The sequence below is a fragment of the Mauremys mutica genome, chromosome 1 (assembly GCF_020497125.1).
Source record: "Mauremys mutica isolate MM-2020 ecotype Southern chromosome 1, ASM2049712v1, whole genome shotgun sequence".
Taxonomy (NCBI): Eukaryota; Metazoa; Chordata; order Testudines; family Geoemydidae; genus Mauremys; species Mauremys mutica.
Window position 1 is genome coordinate 212,892,189 of NC_059072.1, and position 16,853 is coordinate 212,909,041.

General features: G+C 43.8%; 1 protein-coding gene across 1 annotated transcript in view; it reads right to left on the bottom strand.

Moving 5' to 3' along the window:
• Positions 1-16,853, bottom strand: part of OTC (ornithine transcarbamylase) — a 42,013-nt gene that overhangs the window by 8,320 nt on the left and 16,840 nt on the right. Inside the window, exons 5-6 of the mRNA XM_045002724.1 lie at positions 10,885-11,038; positions 1,075-1,197 (exon numbers count right to left, since the gene is read on the bottom strand). Coding sequence (XP_044858659.1) covers positions 1,075-1,197; positions 10,885-11,038 — 277 coding nt within the window. The remainder of the gene's footprint in view (positions 1-1,074; positions 1,198-10,884; positions 11,039-16,853) is intronic.

A 16,853-nucleotide genomic window follows, 5' to 3' on the forward strand; every position in this document is an offset into this window, starting at 1 on the left:
GTCTCCAGCCAACCCCTGCCGCACCCCTCTGCCTGAAGCCAGCCAGTCCCGCACTCCTTTGTCTCCAGCCCTGCCAACCCATGCCGCACCCCCCCTGTGGCCCTGCCTGAAGCCAGCCAGCCCACCCCACACCCTCTGTCTCCAGCCTGCCCCACATCCCAAGTTGCCCAGCCTGCAGCCAGACTCTACCTCCAGCCCCTCCCCCCCCACCTCCAGCCAGCCCCATGTCCACTGGTGCCCTGCAGTGCCCAGGGAAGTAACCCTGCACACCTGCTTCAATGAGGTGGGCAGGGAGCAGCTGGGACCCACACATGTGCACTGTAGCACACCCTCAGGGAGTGGTGGAGCTCATTTCTAGTTCAGGCCCATCTTTTTAAAAAAGAACTTTAGGTAAGGTTAACATACATCTGTATTTTCCCGGACATGTCAGGCTTTTTGGTTCTCAAATCGCCATCCGGGAGGAAAATACGGACGTATGGTAACCCTATTGGTACAAAAAATACATACTGTGGCAGAACTTTTTATAGGGAACCAATTGCTAAGAAATGAAAGGCTTTTTTTACATGGTTTTTTTTTTCAGTCATCCCTGCCGGGGCCCTGCCAAAAATGTTCGAATTGGGCCCCACACTTCCTAAAACCGGCCCTGGCTGTAGAGGCTCATGCACTAAGCTCCAAAAGTCCCAGGTTCAATCCCCCCACCGACGAGTGGGGTCCATTGGTGTTACACAACATCTTCCTGGGGATCTCCTTAAATCAAAATACTGAAACCCAATAGTGAAGCACATAAATGGGGTTCTTTGTTAGACTGTAAGCAACGTGGGGTAGAGCGCTTATCTCTGTCTTTGCATGAAACTGCACTTTAGCCCGTCTAGAAATAAATAATAATTCATCATGTTTTCACTGTGGGCTACATTGTGGTGGCACAAGGAGGGGGGAGGAACCTCTTCACGCTTGCGTGGCCTGTGTACAGGCTAGCCAGATTCACAGCTTCTGGGAGGTATGCAAGTGTCTGAGAATAGAACTTGAGCCTTAGGTAGTTTTACTTCCCTTCCTCCAAGTGCAGGACTCTCTTACCTTTGGAGTAGCAACACGCAGATGCATCCCAAATTTAGCAGCACTCATCAGGATGGAATTCAGGACATTGTTTCCATCACCAATCCAGTTTATTGTGAGCCCCTTCAGATAGCCATAGTGTTCCTGACAAGCAAATAACAGTACCACAGTGAGGATTTTGGAGATTCGGTAAACAAGTGGCAGTAGGTGCCAGGAGTGGTGACAACACTAGGCCGAGTCAGTGTAACTTTGCCACCTTCAGTTATGAGTAGCTGTCATGTGTGGAGCATTGCTTTGATCAAACCTGTAGCAGTCACAGAAACAATCAATAAGACTTTACAAAGCTGAGCAGAAAAAAAAGCATCCTACAGCTGAACTAAAATCCAAGAAAAGACAACTGAATGAACGTACCCCCTTGTCTTACACCAGCAGTTCTCAAACTCTGGGTTAGGCCCCCAAAGTGGGTCATGACCCCATTTTAATGGGGTCACTGGGGCTGGCATTAGACTTCCTGGGGCCCAGGAGCTCAAAGCCAAAGCCTGAGCCCCACTGCCTGGGGCCAAAGCAAAGAGCTTCAGCCCTGAGCAGCGGGGCTCAGGCTTTGGCTTCAGCACTAGGCAATGGGGCTCAGAGTACAGGCCTCCCGCCCAGGGCTGAAGCCCGTGGGCTTCGGCTTTGCCCCCCGGGTTGTGTAGTAATTTTTGTTATCAGAAGGAGGTCACGGTGCAGTGAAGTTTGAGAACCCCTTCTTACACTATAGCAGAGTGTTATTGATTCACCTTGACTTAAACTTTGATTGTAGAATTTTCAAGCAGAAATATATATCTCTATCAAAAGGTAAAGGGCAGGATTTTCAAAAGCTCTTAGGTGATTTACAAAGAGAAGTTGTATTGAAAGCCAAGAAGAATTGTGCTCCTATGACACTTAGATGCTTTGAAAATCCCACTCCAAGTCTATTGGGATTCAAGTGGGGTGAAATTCCTATTTCTATTTTTAGCTTTGCTAAAACTTTTGATACACGTGCAAACATCAATATTTTAAAACCAGCTATGGGCATTCACTGTTAGGCCTGGTCTGCACTGAGGATTTGCCCCAGTTACGGTCACTGCATACGGTCATAGCTGCAACAATAAACATTTGTATAGTTAAGGAAAGTCACATTTAGCAGTGGTAAAGGTTTCAAACTGGGGTAAATGCCACAAATACAGAGTCTAGTGGCACCTTAAAGACTAACAGATTTATTTGAGCATAAGCTTTCGTGGGTAAAAAACCCACCTCTTCAGATGCATGTAATTTTCACTCCATGCATCTGAAGAAGTGGGTTTTTTACCCACAAAAGCTTATGCCCAAATAAATCTGTTAGTCTTTAAGGTGCCATCGGACTCCTCATTGTTTTTATGGATACACACTAACTTGGCTACCCCTCAGATACTTGACACCAGTACAAATAGTGGCTTTGCCTGTTTGCACTTGGGGTTTGTACCAGGGCAGCTATACCAGTAGCTGGCCATTAATGGCTGAAAATGGGGGCAACTACTCAGCATAGGCAAGACCCAAGAAGGAGCAATTGGAAATGAGCTCCACTTCTCTGCTGATCGGACCAATTGAAAGTCCTTTTCAAAAAGGGGCTTGTTTAAAATAAGCATATCTAGATGTACCATAGTAACTACTGGGCAATGTGCTTTTTAAACAAAGATAAAACCAAATATGTTCACTCTTTCCTCTAGGCCCCCAGTATGGCCGAGAGGACTTGAAACATGATCTAGAGCCCTTCATCCCTAGGTCACCAGTTCAGGCCCAGCTTGCTGTTGTATTATAGCAGCCAAAAGCCCTCGCCACTGAACAATTGTTTCAGTCATTAAAAGACTTGGGGCTTGGCACAGTGGATAAGCATCCATTGAGCTAATTAGCATCCATGTGGACAATCTCAGCAGAGATCACAGGGGCCTGAACAAGAATAGGGAAGCAACTCCCCTTTCTCTCCAAAGCAAATTTTTGTGGACTTGTTCCAGGGCAAAAATATCATAATTTCTGCCAGTGACCACAGTTTTTTGGGTCAAAAAATAGCAACATTTGGGATATTTAATGTAATTCATAGAAAAGTACTTGAGAGCCAATTTCTGATGCCTGACTTCACCCCTGGCCCCATATTGTCCTTTGGGGGACTTCACAAATCCTCAGCAGTAAGCCCAGCATTGTCAATTTTGTTTGTCCTTGTAGCTGGCAGGCAATTGCATCTCCTTCCAGCACAGCTACAACCATTTCACCAGCTGGAATCATAATGCAAATAACTCCTATGCAGAGCACTGGCTGAAAGGATGTTTCTGGCATACTATTAGGTGTTTACAAAAGAACAGGATAGGACTTGGTGGATACAGAGTATTGGAGAGTAACAGCTGGACAGATTTTCCAGCATCCTCAAAAGCCCCATTGTATCCCATTCTAGTGGGGTCCTTGGAGGAGGCCATGCCAAGCCTGTAATTTCAGGGGTTAATTCTCATCTAGGGTACAGCAGCAGCAGGATGGAAGTACCAATTGGGAGCTAATTAGTTGCAACTGAGCCTGTTTGGGCTCATTACTTTAAAACAGAAGTTACAATTTGTAGTGTGTGAGGCACTTGCTGGTGGGCCATGGAAAGCTGGCCATTCCTATGGTGCCAGCAACTTGTTATTTCCAGATGCTAAACTGCATTCAAAGAAGCAAACATATATTAAATACTTTCCTATGTGATGTTCCCATGTAGCCAGTTTGCCAAAGAGATGCTATGGGATGGCAAATAGGAGCGGAGATGGTCCACACAGCCATCTTTATATTAAAATGCGGCCTATGCTAAAACACTGAGAAATGCAGCCTTAAAAGATGGTTGCAAGATACAAGGGGTTTGTGCTGACCCAAACCCAGAGGAAAGGAGCTCCGAGGAAGCTTAGGAAGCAAACTCTATATGGTTTGTACTTCTCCTTTTTCTATTTTAGAGTTCACTGCTTGTTGTAAAACTGCACAGAAGGAATACAGCCAGAGACTTTTGCTGTAATGGTAACAATCTAGGTTAAACCAGAACCATGACAGCGAAGCCAGAGAGAGTGACATGTTCATACCTGAACCTCAGGTGACTTTTCTCCTGTCATTCTGCCCCCAACCCTAGTATGCTGCCTTAGGTATTTTATCCAGTTGGCTAAGATTGCGCTACAGTTTCTCTTTACATTTTAGGCATGACAACCAAGTATTTTGGTTTTTAGTAAAACCACAAAAACTGAATGTTCTTAAAGTCTGGAGCCCTTTCCCCCCACATGATTGCCTCCCTTTGGCAGTCTGGGAGTGCTCTGAAATGCAACAAAACTTGGCTTCTGCTCTTTACTGAAAGACCCACCTAAATGATTAAAGTTGCCCATGCAATCTACTTCTTTTCATGTCGATACTTAGTTTCCAGGTTTCATTCAGTCCCTACCCTGGGCTGCAGTTTATCAGAAAATTTCAGAAAAAATGCAAACTGAATACACATCACTTGTTATTTTGTTAGCTTGCTTATTTTAAAGAAGGCCAGGCTGCAAGCCTCTCCATCTGAAAGTGGAAGAGGCTAGTTTAGTTAATTAGGAAGTTTCTAACTCATCATCTGATATTATTTCTAGCCAACCACAAAATGTGACACCAGCTTGAGTTGATACTGTAAATTATTGACAATATTAACCATACAGGATTCAATTATAACATGCATTTGAATAATGAGTCAATATTTTGGCATAATTTAAAAAGTAAATCCAGGGGGGTAGCCAGAAAGCATATTTGCACAGGCGGCAGCGTGGTTCGATGAATAGTGCTTCAGAGTGGGAGTGAGGAGACCTGTCTTCTATTCCTGGCTCTGCCACTGACTTGCTGTGACACCCTGGGCCAGTCATTTCACCTCTGTTTCCCATCTTGTCTATTTAAATTGTAAAGTCTCCAGGGCAGGGACTGTCTTTTACTATGTGTATGTACCACACCTAGAACAATAGGGACCTGGTTTTGTTGGGATCTCTAGGTGCTACCATAATATAAGCACTCATCATTTGATAGATCCATCAGTGGCTATTAGCCAGGATGGTCAGGGATGGTGTCCCTCTAGCCTCTGTTTGCCAGAAGCTGGGAATGGGAGACGGGGGTGGATCACTTGATGATTACCTGTTTTGTTCATGCCCTCTGGGGCACCTGGCACTGGCCACTGTCAGAAGACAGGATACTGGGATATATGGACCTTTGGTCTGACCCAGTACGGCCCTTCTTATGTTCTTATGAAGTGAGTGACAAGAATCTCTTAGTTTGGGTTCTGTGGGCCACATAGTTTATGGCAAAAGAAGCTAACTGGGACCATATGGCAGCTGTCTTTGATTTGCGCTACAGTGCAACAACTCATGCTATTGAAAATACTTAAAGAGGAGCTTCTCATAAAGTCTACAACAACAAAGGTATAGAAAACTTAAAGGGGGAGAAGGACCATGTTATGTAAGGTTCTGAAAGAAAACAAAGTCAAAACTAGGAAGATAATAGAGTGAGCAACAAACAAAAATTAAAAAGCAGCATGGTATTTGTATTTCCTGATGTACCCAGCATTCACTATCTATGAGGATGGAGCAGTCACTCAGCAATGGCAGAAATAGACAAGCAGACTCCGAAATCTGTCAGCTGTACTTGATATTGAAATTCCAAGTTTCACTTCTGCTACTCTGTGGACAAAGAGGTCAATGACATTTATGTATCTGGTCAACTAACCAGCTAGCAAAGGTGAGGATTGCCTTGAGAAAGAGTGAGCTTTGTGCCTGACCACCTCTCTCCAAAAAGGATTGAGGTATAGGAAACATTTGACTTCAGACAAGAGAGATAAGAACCAAGTGAGGCATTGACAAACTGACCCACACACGTCAGCTGACATGGATAGAGAGATCAAGATCTAAATTGTGCAAAATTGTTCATCGGTCAAGCTTCACAGAACACCCCTTAATAAGCCAGAGCTTATATTTAAAAGAGTGTTAAGCATCGGCTGAACTATGGAAGTGGCAATCATAGGCCTTAAGCATGAAAGAGAATGGAAAACCTGTGTGTACACTAAAGGCATACAAGCCGATAGTCCTAAAAGGCCAGGTCTCAAGAACACCCAAAACTGGGTCTCAAAACACTTGCAGAAGATCTGGTGGGTCATAACTATACCTAGGAGGATACTCAGCTCATCAACTGGTTGGAAAAGAAGGTCATAGTTGTGGCAAGAAAAAAAACACTTCATTGCACAATGCCTATTCTAGGTGACAGAGTTAAAGCTGAGCACTGGAAAAGGGAAAGCTGCCTCACGGAGTCCATGTGTGAGAACTCCAGGTTAGTCAGGCAATGGCTACAGAATAAGAAGACACTGAATAGGAGGCATCTGAACACAAGTCTTCGTGACTGGAGAACAACTCAGCCTGTCAGAAATGCAGTGCTCTGTACACAGGACAGGAATAGAGAAAGCTCTGAAAGTAAACAAGAAGCATTTTCTGGAGTATGCATGCGTAAATGAATATAGAAAAAGTGTAAAAAAGAACAAATTAATTGGAATTATAACAGAGAAGAGTAAAATGATGTTAAAGCATGCAGAGATTCGGGGAAAATGGAGATCCACTGGCACACTCGGAAAAAAGAAAAGTCAGTCCTCTGTTGGAGGAATTCTGATGGCATACTGACAAAGGAGAAATTGCAGAAAAATATTTATAAAGCTGAGGTAATAGATGTTATTAAAGAAAAAACCTTCCTGAAGTTAGACTTGTTTAGATACACACTTACTTTAATGTTTCTCTGTTGCTATTGCATTTTGCGTGTACATCTGTCCAACAAATTTCATATGTACGCAGCCTATCAATTCAGATATCAGAAAAATGCCATTTTAGCTGATTTTAAAAATAACTAGGCGCATGCTAGGTGTGATAACCTACTACTATTCTTGGAACTGGTGAAATTCATGGAGTTATTAAAATATTGTTTTTTGCAACTACAACATGCTACACAATATGCCAATATGTTCCCCGCTACTGTCTGGTGCATGAGAGAACAAAACCAAGGAAATCCCACAGCAGAAGTGCCAGACAGAGAGGAAAAGAGGCTATGTGGGTAGCCACCACCAATAGTCTGTGGGTGAGATTTTTATCCATGCTCCACCTCTTTTACTCTGGGTAAAAGGGCCAGAGCAATATAAGGGGAGGAGGCCAAAAGTCCCCAGTCTGGCTGGGGGAAGATTCACCTGGCACAGGCAGTGTGGGAGACAGTGGTGAGTCTGCCTTCTGAAGAACCCCTTGCAAACCTTAGCCTGGAGGAAGTGGTGGAGAGGTTGGGCGTTGGCAGGGGCGTATCAAGGTGAGTCTACATTTTGGGCAGCCCAGTAAGGGTGAAGTAACATAAACAGGCCTCCAGACTTGTCTAAATAATGTGGATGGATGCAGAACAGTCCAGAATCAGGAGAGTACTAAAGTGGCTTAGCTCACACTCCCCCTAGGCTGCAAGCTGTGTACTACACCTATTAGGGTACGTCTTCACTACCCGCCATATCGGCAGGTAGCAATCGATTTCTCGGAGTTTGATATATCGCGTCTCATCTAGACGCGATATATCGAACTCCGAACGCGCTCCCGTCAACTCTGGAACTCCACCGGAGCGAGTGGCGGTGGTGGAGTCGACGGGGGAGCCGCGGACGTTGATCCTGCGCTGTGAGGACGGGTAAGTAATTCGAACTATCGCGTAGCTGAAGTTGCGTACCTTAGATCGAACACCCCCCCCCCCAGTGTAGAGGCAAAACACAAAATCTCATCTCATCTATCTACCTCTAACCTAGGGGTGGGCAAACTTTTTGCCCCGAGGGCCACACTGGGGTTGCAAAATTGTTTGGAGGGCCAGGTAGGGAAGGCTGTGCCCCCAAAACAGCCCTCTCCCACTTCCCACTCCCTCACTGCCCCCACTCAGAACCTCCAACCCATCCAACTCCCCCTGCTCCTTGTCCCTTAACTGCCCCCTACTGGGACCCCTGCCCCTAACCACCCCCCGAGGCCCCAGCCCCTATCCAACCCCTCTGCTCCCAGTCACCTGACCCCTATCCACACACCCCACCCAGCCTTCCAGGACCCCACGCCTACCCAACCCCCCCATTCCCCATCCCCTGACCGCCCTCCCCCTCCCCCCCGCAGAACCTTTGCCCCATCCAACCGCCCCCTGTTCCCTGTTCCCTGACGGCCCACCGGGACTCATCCCTTATCCAACCCCACCCCCCCAGCCCCAGCCCCAGCCACCTTACCATGCTGCTCAGAGCAGCATGTCTGGCAGCCGTGCTGCCAGGCCAGAGCTAGACATGCTGCTGTGCTGCTCGGCAGGAGCTCGCAGCCCCACTGCCCAGAGCGCTGCCCACACGGCAGCGTAGCTGTGGGGGAGGGGCTGGGAGCTCAAGGGCCAGACAGGACGGTCCCACAGGCAGGATGTGGCCCACGGGCCATAGTTTTCCCACCTCTGCTCTAACCTCTCCCAGAAAAACACAGGGCAGGGCTGTGCAGAGCGATGGGAGTCAAATAGGAGCGGAGATGGTCCACACAGCTACCTATGTGTCATGTTTTTCTCTCCAAACCACAGACGTGAAGTCAGAAAGAAACATGGAAGTTAATACTGCGTGCTTTCTAAGCTCCATCAGAGAGGCATCCCAGAGTACAGGTGACAGTGCAGTAGTGAGTGGCAGCGCAGCTGGTAAGTAGGGAATATTAATACCGTTATATAAAACATATGAGTCATATATGACTATTGAAAACTTGCTAATCTCTGGTGGGAAAATAAGTGCTAATAGGTAGAGTGTTTATGAGACAAAAAATAAGAGCCCAGATGAAACTGTTTTACAATTACACTCAGCATTTAAATGAAACAAATGACTTTTTATCATTTCCAAAGTTCTAGCTATGACTCACTGCCTTACATAAATTAAGCTGCACACAAAGGCTGGCTGAATGCATCTCTCTCAAGTGTTCCTCATTCTGAGGATGACTCATTTCAGTCCCAAGGTTACCTCTGTTCCATAAAGACTTGGTGTCCCCTCACTTTTATAGCTGAAGATGACTTCTAACAAAAACAGGGTCATCAAATGTAGAAGGAATCATTTATGCTAAAGCAGTGATACTCAGACTGAGGCTCCTGAGTCGTAAACAGCACATAACGTGTCTCCTGTGGCTCTTTAAAACAGTGTGACTTAATTATTAACCAGGCAGGATGCTTTTACTATGTTATTAACCAATTGTAGTTGATAAAATAATAATACTTGGTCAGTCAATTTGCTGTGAGAATAATATATATCGATATAAAAATGAAATATTTCCCCTGTCATACTGTTTAAATATGAATACATAGTACCATAGTAAATGAAACAATGAATTCACACCACTGGGGCTTCTTTGGGTAATGTTGATTGCTAATTTGGCTCCTGAACTACTGAGGTCTGAGTATCACTGCACTAAAGGAATGAGCCTGACAGCATGTAAAGTTTCCTGCATGAATAATTTTCTCTCCCTCTCATTCTGGGTATTTGCCACATACTCTCCTACATTTAGGCCTTCACAGACTGAGAGATGACTGAATGATCTAGGAAATGGATAAGAACATAAGAAGGGCCATACTGGGTCAGACCAAAGGTCCATATAGTCCAGTATCTTGTCTGCCGACAGTGGCTAATGCCAGGTGCCCCAGAGGGAATGAACAGAACAGGTAAGCATCAAGTGATCCATCCCGTCGCTCATTCCCCGCTTCTGGCAAACAGAGGCTAGGGACACCATCTGTGCCCATCCTGGCTAAAACCACTGATGGGCCTATTCTCCATGAACTTATCTAGTTCTTTTTTGAACCTTGTTATAGTCTTGGCATTCACAACATCCTTTGGCAAGGTGTTCCACAGGTGAACTGTGCATTGTGTGAAGAAATACTTCCTTTTGTTTGTTTTAAACGCGCTGCCTATTAATTTCATTTAGTGACCCCTAGTTCTTGTGTTATGAGAAGGAGTAAATAACATTTCCTTATTTACTTTCTCCACACCAGTCATGATTTTATAGATTTCTATCATATCCCCCCTTAGTTGTCTCTCAATCACATCCATACAAAGTAGTTTCTATTAATTCAGAAAGTAAGGAAGCATTTGCCAAAATTTTCATCCAGCCCTACAATGTACTAATGAATTTTAAAAGCCAGTTCTTTACCTGGTTGTAAATTGGCATAGCTCTATTAACTTCAGTAAAACTACATTGATTTGCATCGGCTGAGGATCTGGCCCTGTATGTGTACAATGTTATTTAGTTATCACATAAAATACCATATTAAAATCAGAACAACAAAATATGATCCTAATTCATTCCTTCTCAATATAAGCAAGGTTTAATATATCCTCATTAAGGACTTACCTTTCTAATACAGACAAGGTCTCAGTCTCTACTATAAACAGGTTAGGGCAAGGACTTCAGAATGAAACACTGGCTCCATGGCAAATCTCTCATTGACTTCAATGGGACAGGACCTCACCATTATCTTAATCTGTAAAGCACCCTGCACATTTTTTTTTTTGCACCATGGGCTCAATTCAGCATGTAATTTAATTATAATCTTAACTTCATTCCTACATAAACTGATGGGACTATTCAACTGCTTAAAGTGTATTGTCCGATGGAGGCCTCTATAATCAACACATATTCCAAATTACTTATCAGTTCCATCTCAAATTATCTAAGGATAAACTGCTTGGAATAGGACTTTTCCCAATATTTAGCAAGACTGATTAGTTTTCTAAGAGCTGTGTTATTATAAAGAGAAGGGTATTATTACCTGGAGTGTAAGGTAATCAGCTAAAATCTGGATAGGATGGTATGAATCAGACAATCCATTGACTATTGGGATTGAGGCTTCTTTTGCCAACAGGTCCAGATCAGATTGTTTATAAACCCGGGCCAAGACTGCATTTGTCAAGCTAGACAACACCCTACGGTAAAGCAAAAGATATCAAAGTCAAACATCATAAATATATTGCTGCTTTATTCTTCAATGTGCAATGTATAAATATTAATAAGTGGTGGTAATGAATAAATTTTTTCCAGTTGCCTGAATAATATACGATGTCTGCATAATCCACTAAAATGCAGACATTTAACAAGCTGTAAGAAATGAAAGGAAATTCTTGCTCCACACACAACCCCATTCAATGATTTTCTATTTCATTTTTGATTGTCACTAAAGCAGAACTAATGATGCAACATTAATAAATGTGCAGGTAACAGAGGCGATTGTTTGATAATATAAAATTATAGGGATTCGATAACTCAAAAGGAATAAAGAACAACAGTACCATCCTAATGTGTAACATATATAAATAATTATATTTTGTGACACACACACAGTAACACTATTAAAGTGGCATCAAGGTTCTAAATTAAACGACAAGGATAAAGACATTTGGCATTCATTATTGGCACTCTAGCTACAGCTCATGGTTTTGTGCCTTGGAAGTAGGGTTTCAGGGATGTGCCTGCTATGAGAGCACTGCATTTTCTATATCATATGGATATTTTTAGGCAAATCTAGCATGAAATCGGAGGCTTAGCTTTGCAATTCTGTGCTTTTGTGGAAGTAGTCAGGCCTCAAGTATTATTCTTTTGAATTATTTTGTATGTTTTAATGTTCTCTAGTAGCATCTTAAAACCAAATAGGCAAAACTGTGAACAGAAGGGTATGGAACTGTGACACAGAGGCCACTGGTGGTTCATTACTCTGTCAGCAACTCTTGTCAGGCCTGGCATACTCACTGCATCTCCCACAGTTGTCATAATCTGTACCTAAAAAGTGTCATGTAAGGTATCATACACAAATTCGTTTCACACTGGTCCCGAAAATCATTGTGTGGTGTATGTGCAGGATGTGTACAAACAGTTATAAATATGCACTAGAATTAGATTCTTAAAATGTGTTTGGCAAGCAGTGCATATGCCCAGTCTGCCCTAAAAAAGGGAATGTGTATTTGCTTGTCTGCCCAGCCTGGTCTTCTGTCAGAGACAATGAAGCGACATTTACAGAAGAGGGAAACAAAGCCATTAACCTAGTGAGCTGGGGAGATAGCCTCTTAACTATCACAACTGGGGCAGGAGATTGCAAAAATGAACACGGTGTCAGCTCCCTGGTGGACACAGCAAGCTGAGCTCCCAACAAGGCTCCCTGGCTCCTGAAGCAGCCCCGATGAACTTTGGGAGGATATAAAGAGAGAGAAAAAGCCATTCTGGTATCGTTCACCTGAAGAAACAAAGGAACTGAGCTCTGTAAAGGGTTCTGGTCAGCTATACTGGAAAAGAGACTTAGTGAGAAACACTTCTTTGAATAAGAGAGTCTAATTAGTTAAATAAGGTTTTAGTCATAGAAGCATATTTTTATTTTTGTTTGCATGTAACCTATCTTTATTCCTTATACTTGGTATCACTTAAACCTATGTCCTTTTCTTAAATAAACTTGTTTTACTTTTACTATAAACTAATTCAGTGCAGGGTGTGTTAACCCAAGTTAAATTAAGAGGCTGCAGCGTATTGTCACTTTAAAGGAGCAACAAACTTTAACAACTTCTGTAAGGGTTCAGTGAGAGGGCTGGACACTGCAGGGCAGATGTTTTCGGGGAAATTCAGGACTGGGAGGGTGTTGGAGTCACTCTGCAAAAAGTAACTGAGCAGTGGGAGCCAGGGTGTTACCTGTTGGCATCAGATCTGAGAACCCCAGCAGCATAGCATGTAAGGCACCCACAGTTGCAAGGCAGGCCTCGGGTGAACCCTAAAGTGTCACAGGAATGCTCTTACAATTGGTGGATTGCTGACTTGCCATGATGGATTCTTACATCTCCTCTGGAAAGATAGGTCCCAGTGTCAGAGTCCTTACACCGGCAGGTCTCTCATTGAAGTCAATTATATTGTTGTTCCAACTGAAGTCAAACATTCCTTATTCAGATAAGATTCCCATTAAGGGAAATCATTGATGCCACCTATACAGGTAAAGAGGAAGAACTGAACAGGATAATCTGTAAGGTTGCTGTCTGTGCCATTATTTTTTTCTAGCTACAAATTATAAAGGCATTACTTTTGTTTAATCTACCTTGGATGTGTATTTAGGGGAAATGTGGTTTTATCCAAACTAGTCATCATATGACTGATAAAGAGCTTCAAGAAGATGGATCCCTTTCAATGTAAGGTGGCTACAGGGAACTCAGCCATAACATGGCCTGATGCTAGATTGCTTGCCTAAACTGTTGAAAAGATAGCTACTGCAGTGAATACTGGAATCAGTGAATACTGACCATGTGCCTTATGTAACCCTGACTCATGTCACAGAACTGGAGCCAGGAAATAAAGGTCAGTCTCTTACCAACATTATGGTGTCAAACACACCTTTATTATGCTGCTAGAAAGCCCAGCTGAGAACTGAAGGTCCTGTTGGAATCTAGACCAGAGTGAAGTCACCAGGAAGCTGGAGCCGGCCTGAGAGAAGACCAGGCTCACCCATAGCTGAATCAGGCTGAAGCTAATTTGAAAGAAAGAAATAGCAGACAGCTAGGTTTGCCCAGAAAGAGAGACTTGGACTGAATCGGAATCATCTTGAGAGAAGCTGGGGCCAGTTAGGGTGTCTGAGTTTCTGAAGACAATTGGAGGGACAAGGCCCATGACTCTGGGGCTGACTATCAGTGGTTACCCTGTATCTGGGGAAATTACCAGGATTCCTATGTTGATACTAACTCAATGTAACTCTTATGATATTTGTGAGTTTTGAGATATCTGGTGTTTTTCTTAAAGCCCCCAGATACGTGATTATGTGTGAACCTCAACTTTCATTTTAAACTTTAAGTTTCTAGCCCTGATGGGTGTGGAGGAAAGCTTGAAAATGTGATCCAAGTGCACCTTGAAGCCTCAAAAACCAAAAGGCAAAGAAAAAAAACTCCACAGTTATTTTTAAAAAATCTTGTGATTTTGAAGCTAATCTGCACTGGGTGTGGCAATAGTGCAGACTCATGTAACAGCTCCCAAAGAACCAAGGAGATAGGGAAGGGTTTCTATCCAAAATGTATATCCCTATTATTTAAAAATGTTTATTGAATAAATGGTTTAATCTTCTAATTCAATGCTACCAAGTCACTAGTGGGGTTGTTAATATGGCTTTGGGATATATTTGTTCTTGTATAAGTGGTGGGTAGGTCAAGGGTGCAAGCCCATCCCTTACAAATGTAGGAATTGACCCCTGATAATCTCTGTGTACTATCAAGTTTAACGACTGACTGCTTCAATGCCACTGCCGCAGCTCAGCATCTGTGCTGCCGTGATGTGTGCTGGCATGCACTGATGTCACAGTAGAAGAATATGGCATACCAGGTACATGCTGCCAGTGTTTCAGTTTGCCTGATATACCGGACACACTAAGCAGCAGACCCTTGTTAAAGACCCTTCATAGGCTAGAACTCTGTTATTGTGTAAGTACCCGGTATATGTCTTTAAGAGCTATTACACAGCACAGAGGAGCTTTGTTATGGCCAAATTACAAGTCACTAAAATGTGTTCTCAGTGGAAACACTGACAAACACTGACCTGCACCGGGGCTGTATTTCAACTATAATAAAACCTGTGGGCCTTTTATAGCCCTCTATCTCCCTTTACATTAAGCCTCAGCCTCCACTATTTCTAAGCCTTTGGAGCCCTAGGTATGAAGCTGTAATTATTTGAAATACTCTCCAGACTCGTTAAAACTCCAGTATTCCTTGTTTTTTATTGTCTGTTTATTTTCATGCTCCTTGAACCAGGTTTCTATCCTGGTACCTACCTATATGCTAATGAAACATGCACAAGCATTACTAGGGAGGTGACTCGCAATATTTCATTTGTTCTTTGTGTGAATGGCTCAGTCCTGCTCCTGGGGAAGTCAAAAATGATTTTGCTATTGACTTCATTCAGAGCAGGAGCAGGCCCACTGTATCTATCAGAACATCTTTGTTATGTAGAGTAGGGTGACCAGACAGCAAATGTGAAAAATTGAGATGGGGCTGGGGGGGTTAAAGGACCCTATGTAAGAAAAAGACCCCAAAATCGGGACTGTCCCTATAAAATCGGGACATCTGGTCACCCTAATGTAGAGCAGCCTGCCTGTGAGGTCAGTAAATGACCAACAGCCTCCAAATTAAATACAGGGTCTGTGTTTTTCTGGTGCGGTATTGCCTGGGGATGGCTCTCTTAAGTGGTGGGGGGTACTTTCACCCTTTCCCCCGCCCCATCCCTGGAACCAGTTGCTAACAGCAAAGTCTATACTCCTCATCTTCCCTGCCAAACCATCCTCTCTTCCTCTCTCTATCACCTTTGCCAACTTCCCTACCCTCCCTGTCAGTTTGGTTTGCAGGCTGGAGGCCATCTTCCACTTCTCTCTTTCCTTTGACCCCCTACCTTCATGCTGCCACCACATCCTGCCCTTCTCCAAAATCCATCCATTCCTGAAGCAAAAACCTTTAGCCCCACTGTACACAATTCTCACTTGAATTACTGCAACCTTTCTTCTCTGCCATCATGGACCCTCACCTCAGTCCATCCGCAGTGCAGCTGCAAAAACCTTTGCTCTGACCACATCCAGTCCCTCTTTAAATCCCCTCACCTTTGCCTCGATCAAATTGGTCTTCACGTTCCAGCTTTGGCAAATATCTCCCAGCTGCCACTGTGATTTTTGTGTCCATCTGATCCCCTTTCCCTCTCCCAAGCCTCTCAACTATCTCCTACTCCTTGCTTTTCAAACCCTCTGAAACTGTGTTTCTCACTTTACTGCTAGACAGTGAGAAAACAGCAGGTAGGAAGGGGCTGGGAGAACAGTGCTCTCTTGAGCTGGGGGAGGAGCTCTTCATCTGCCTTTAATAGAGCAGGGGAAGCTGTCCCCCTTCTATTGTAATACTTCCCTGTTCCTAATGTCACTGGAGTTACAGTAGGGATGAATGTGGTCTGGTGAGTTTGAATGGCCTACCTGCATATAACAATAGCTGCTCTAGCAGCTTCATTTGAGGCAACATTCTTAGGTGTAGAAAGAAAGTCACTTTGGGGGAATGAGGTTGAATCCCATTGTAGCATTGGAATTCAAATAGAAGGAAGATGAAGTAGGACAAAGGAATAACCCAGAGATGGAACCTCAGACTGTACTGTGCCTCACTGACAGCTTAGGCTGCCTCTCTCTGCAGCTCCCATCATTCAATGGGTGTTAGAAACCTACACCTATAGCTACCACAGCAAGCCATTGGGTGGTGCTTTAACTAAAGCATGTTAACATTAATTACAATTAATGTATATTCTGGTGTCTTCAATATTGTGTGTTTAGTGGGACATAGGAGGAGAGTGAGCTAAGTATCCAGCTTTAAGAGACTGCAAGCCTGACTTTCTTTCATCACTGCCCCATATCCACTCTCCTTCAACAGATGAAGGTGGAAAAGGACACTCTAAAATGTCCAAAAGTTTGGTCTTTTTCTTATGTTTTCCTTGGATTTCATTGCAGAGGGGAAAGCAATGCAGTATTGAGAAACCATCACTCCAGCTAATGACCACAAAGAACATAGTCAGCAGGAGAGAAAAAACCACAGCTCGCTGATTGTGTTTCTTGAATTGAGCTTGACAAGCCTGAGGTTCTGTGTCTTTCGACGGGGCAGAAAGGACCTTTTGAAAGGTACTAACCTTGGAGCATCTGAGCCCTGACAGATTAATCTTAAACTACAGAGGGGCTTAGAAAGCAGCACAAGACTCCAGACTGGATGA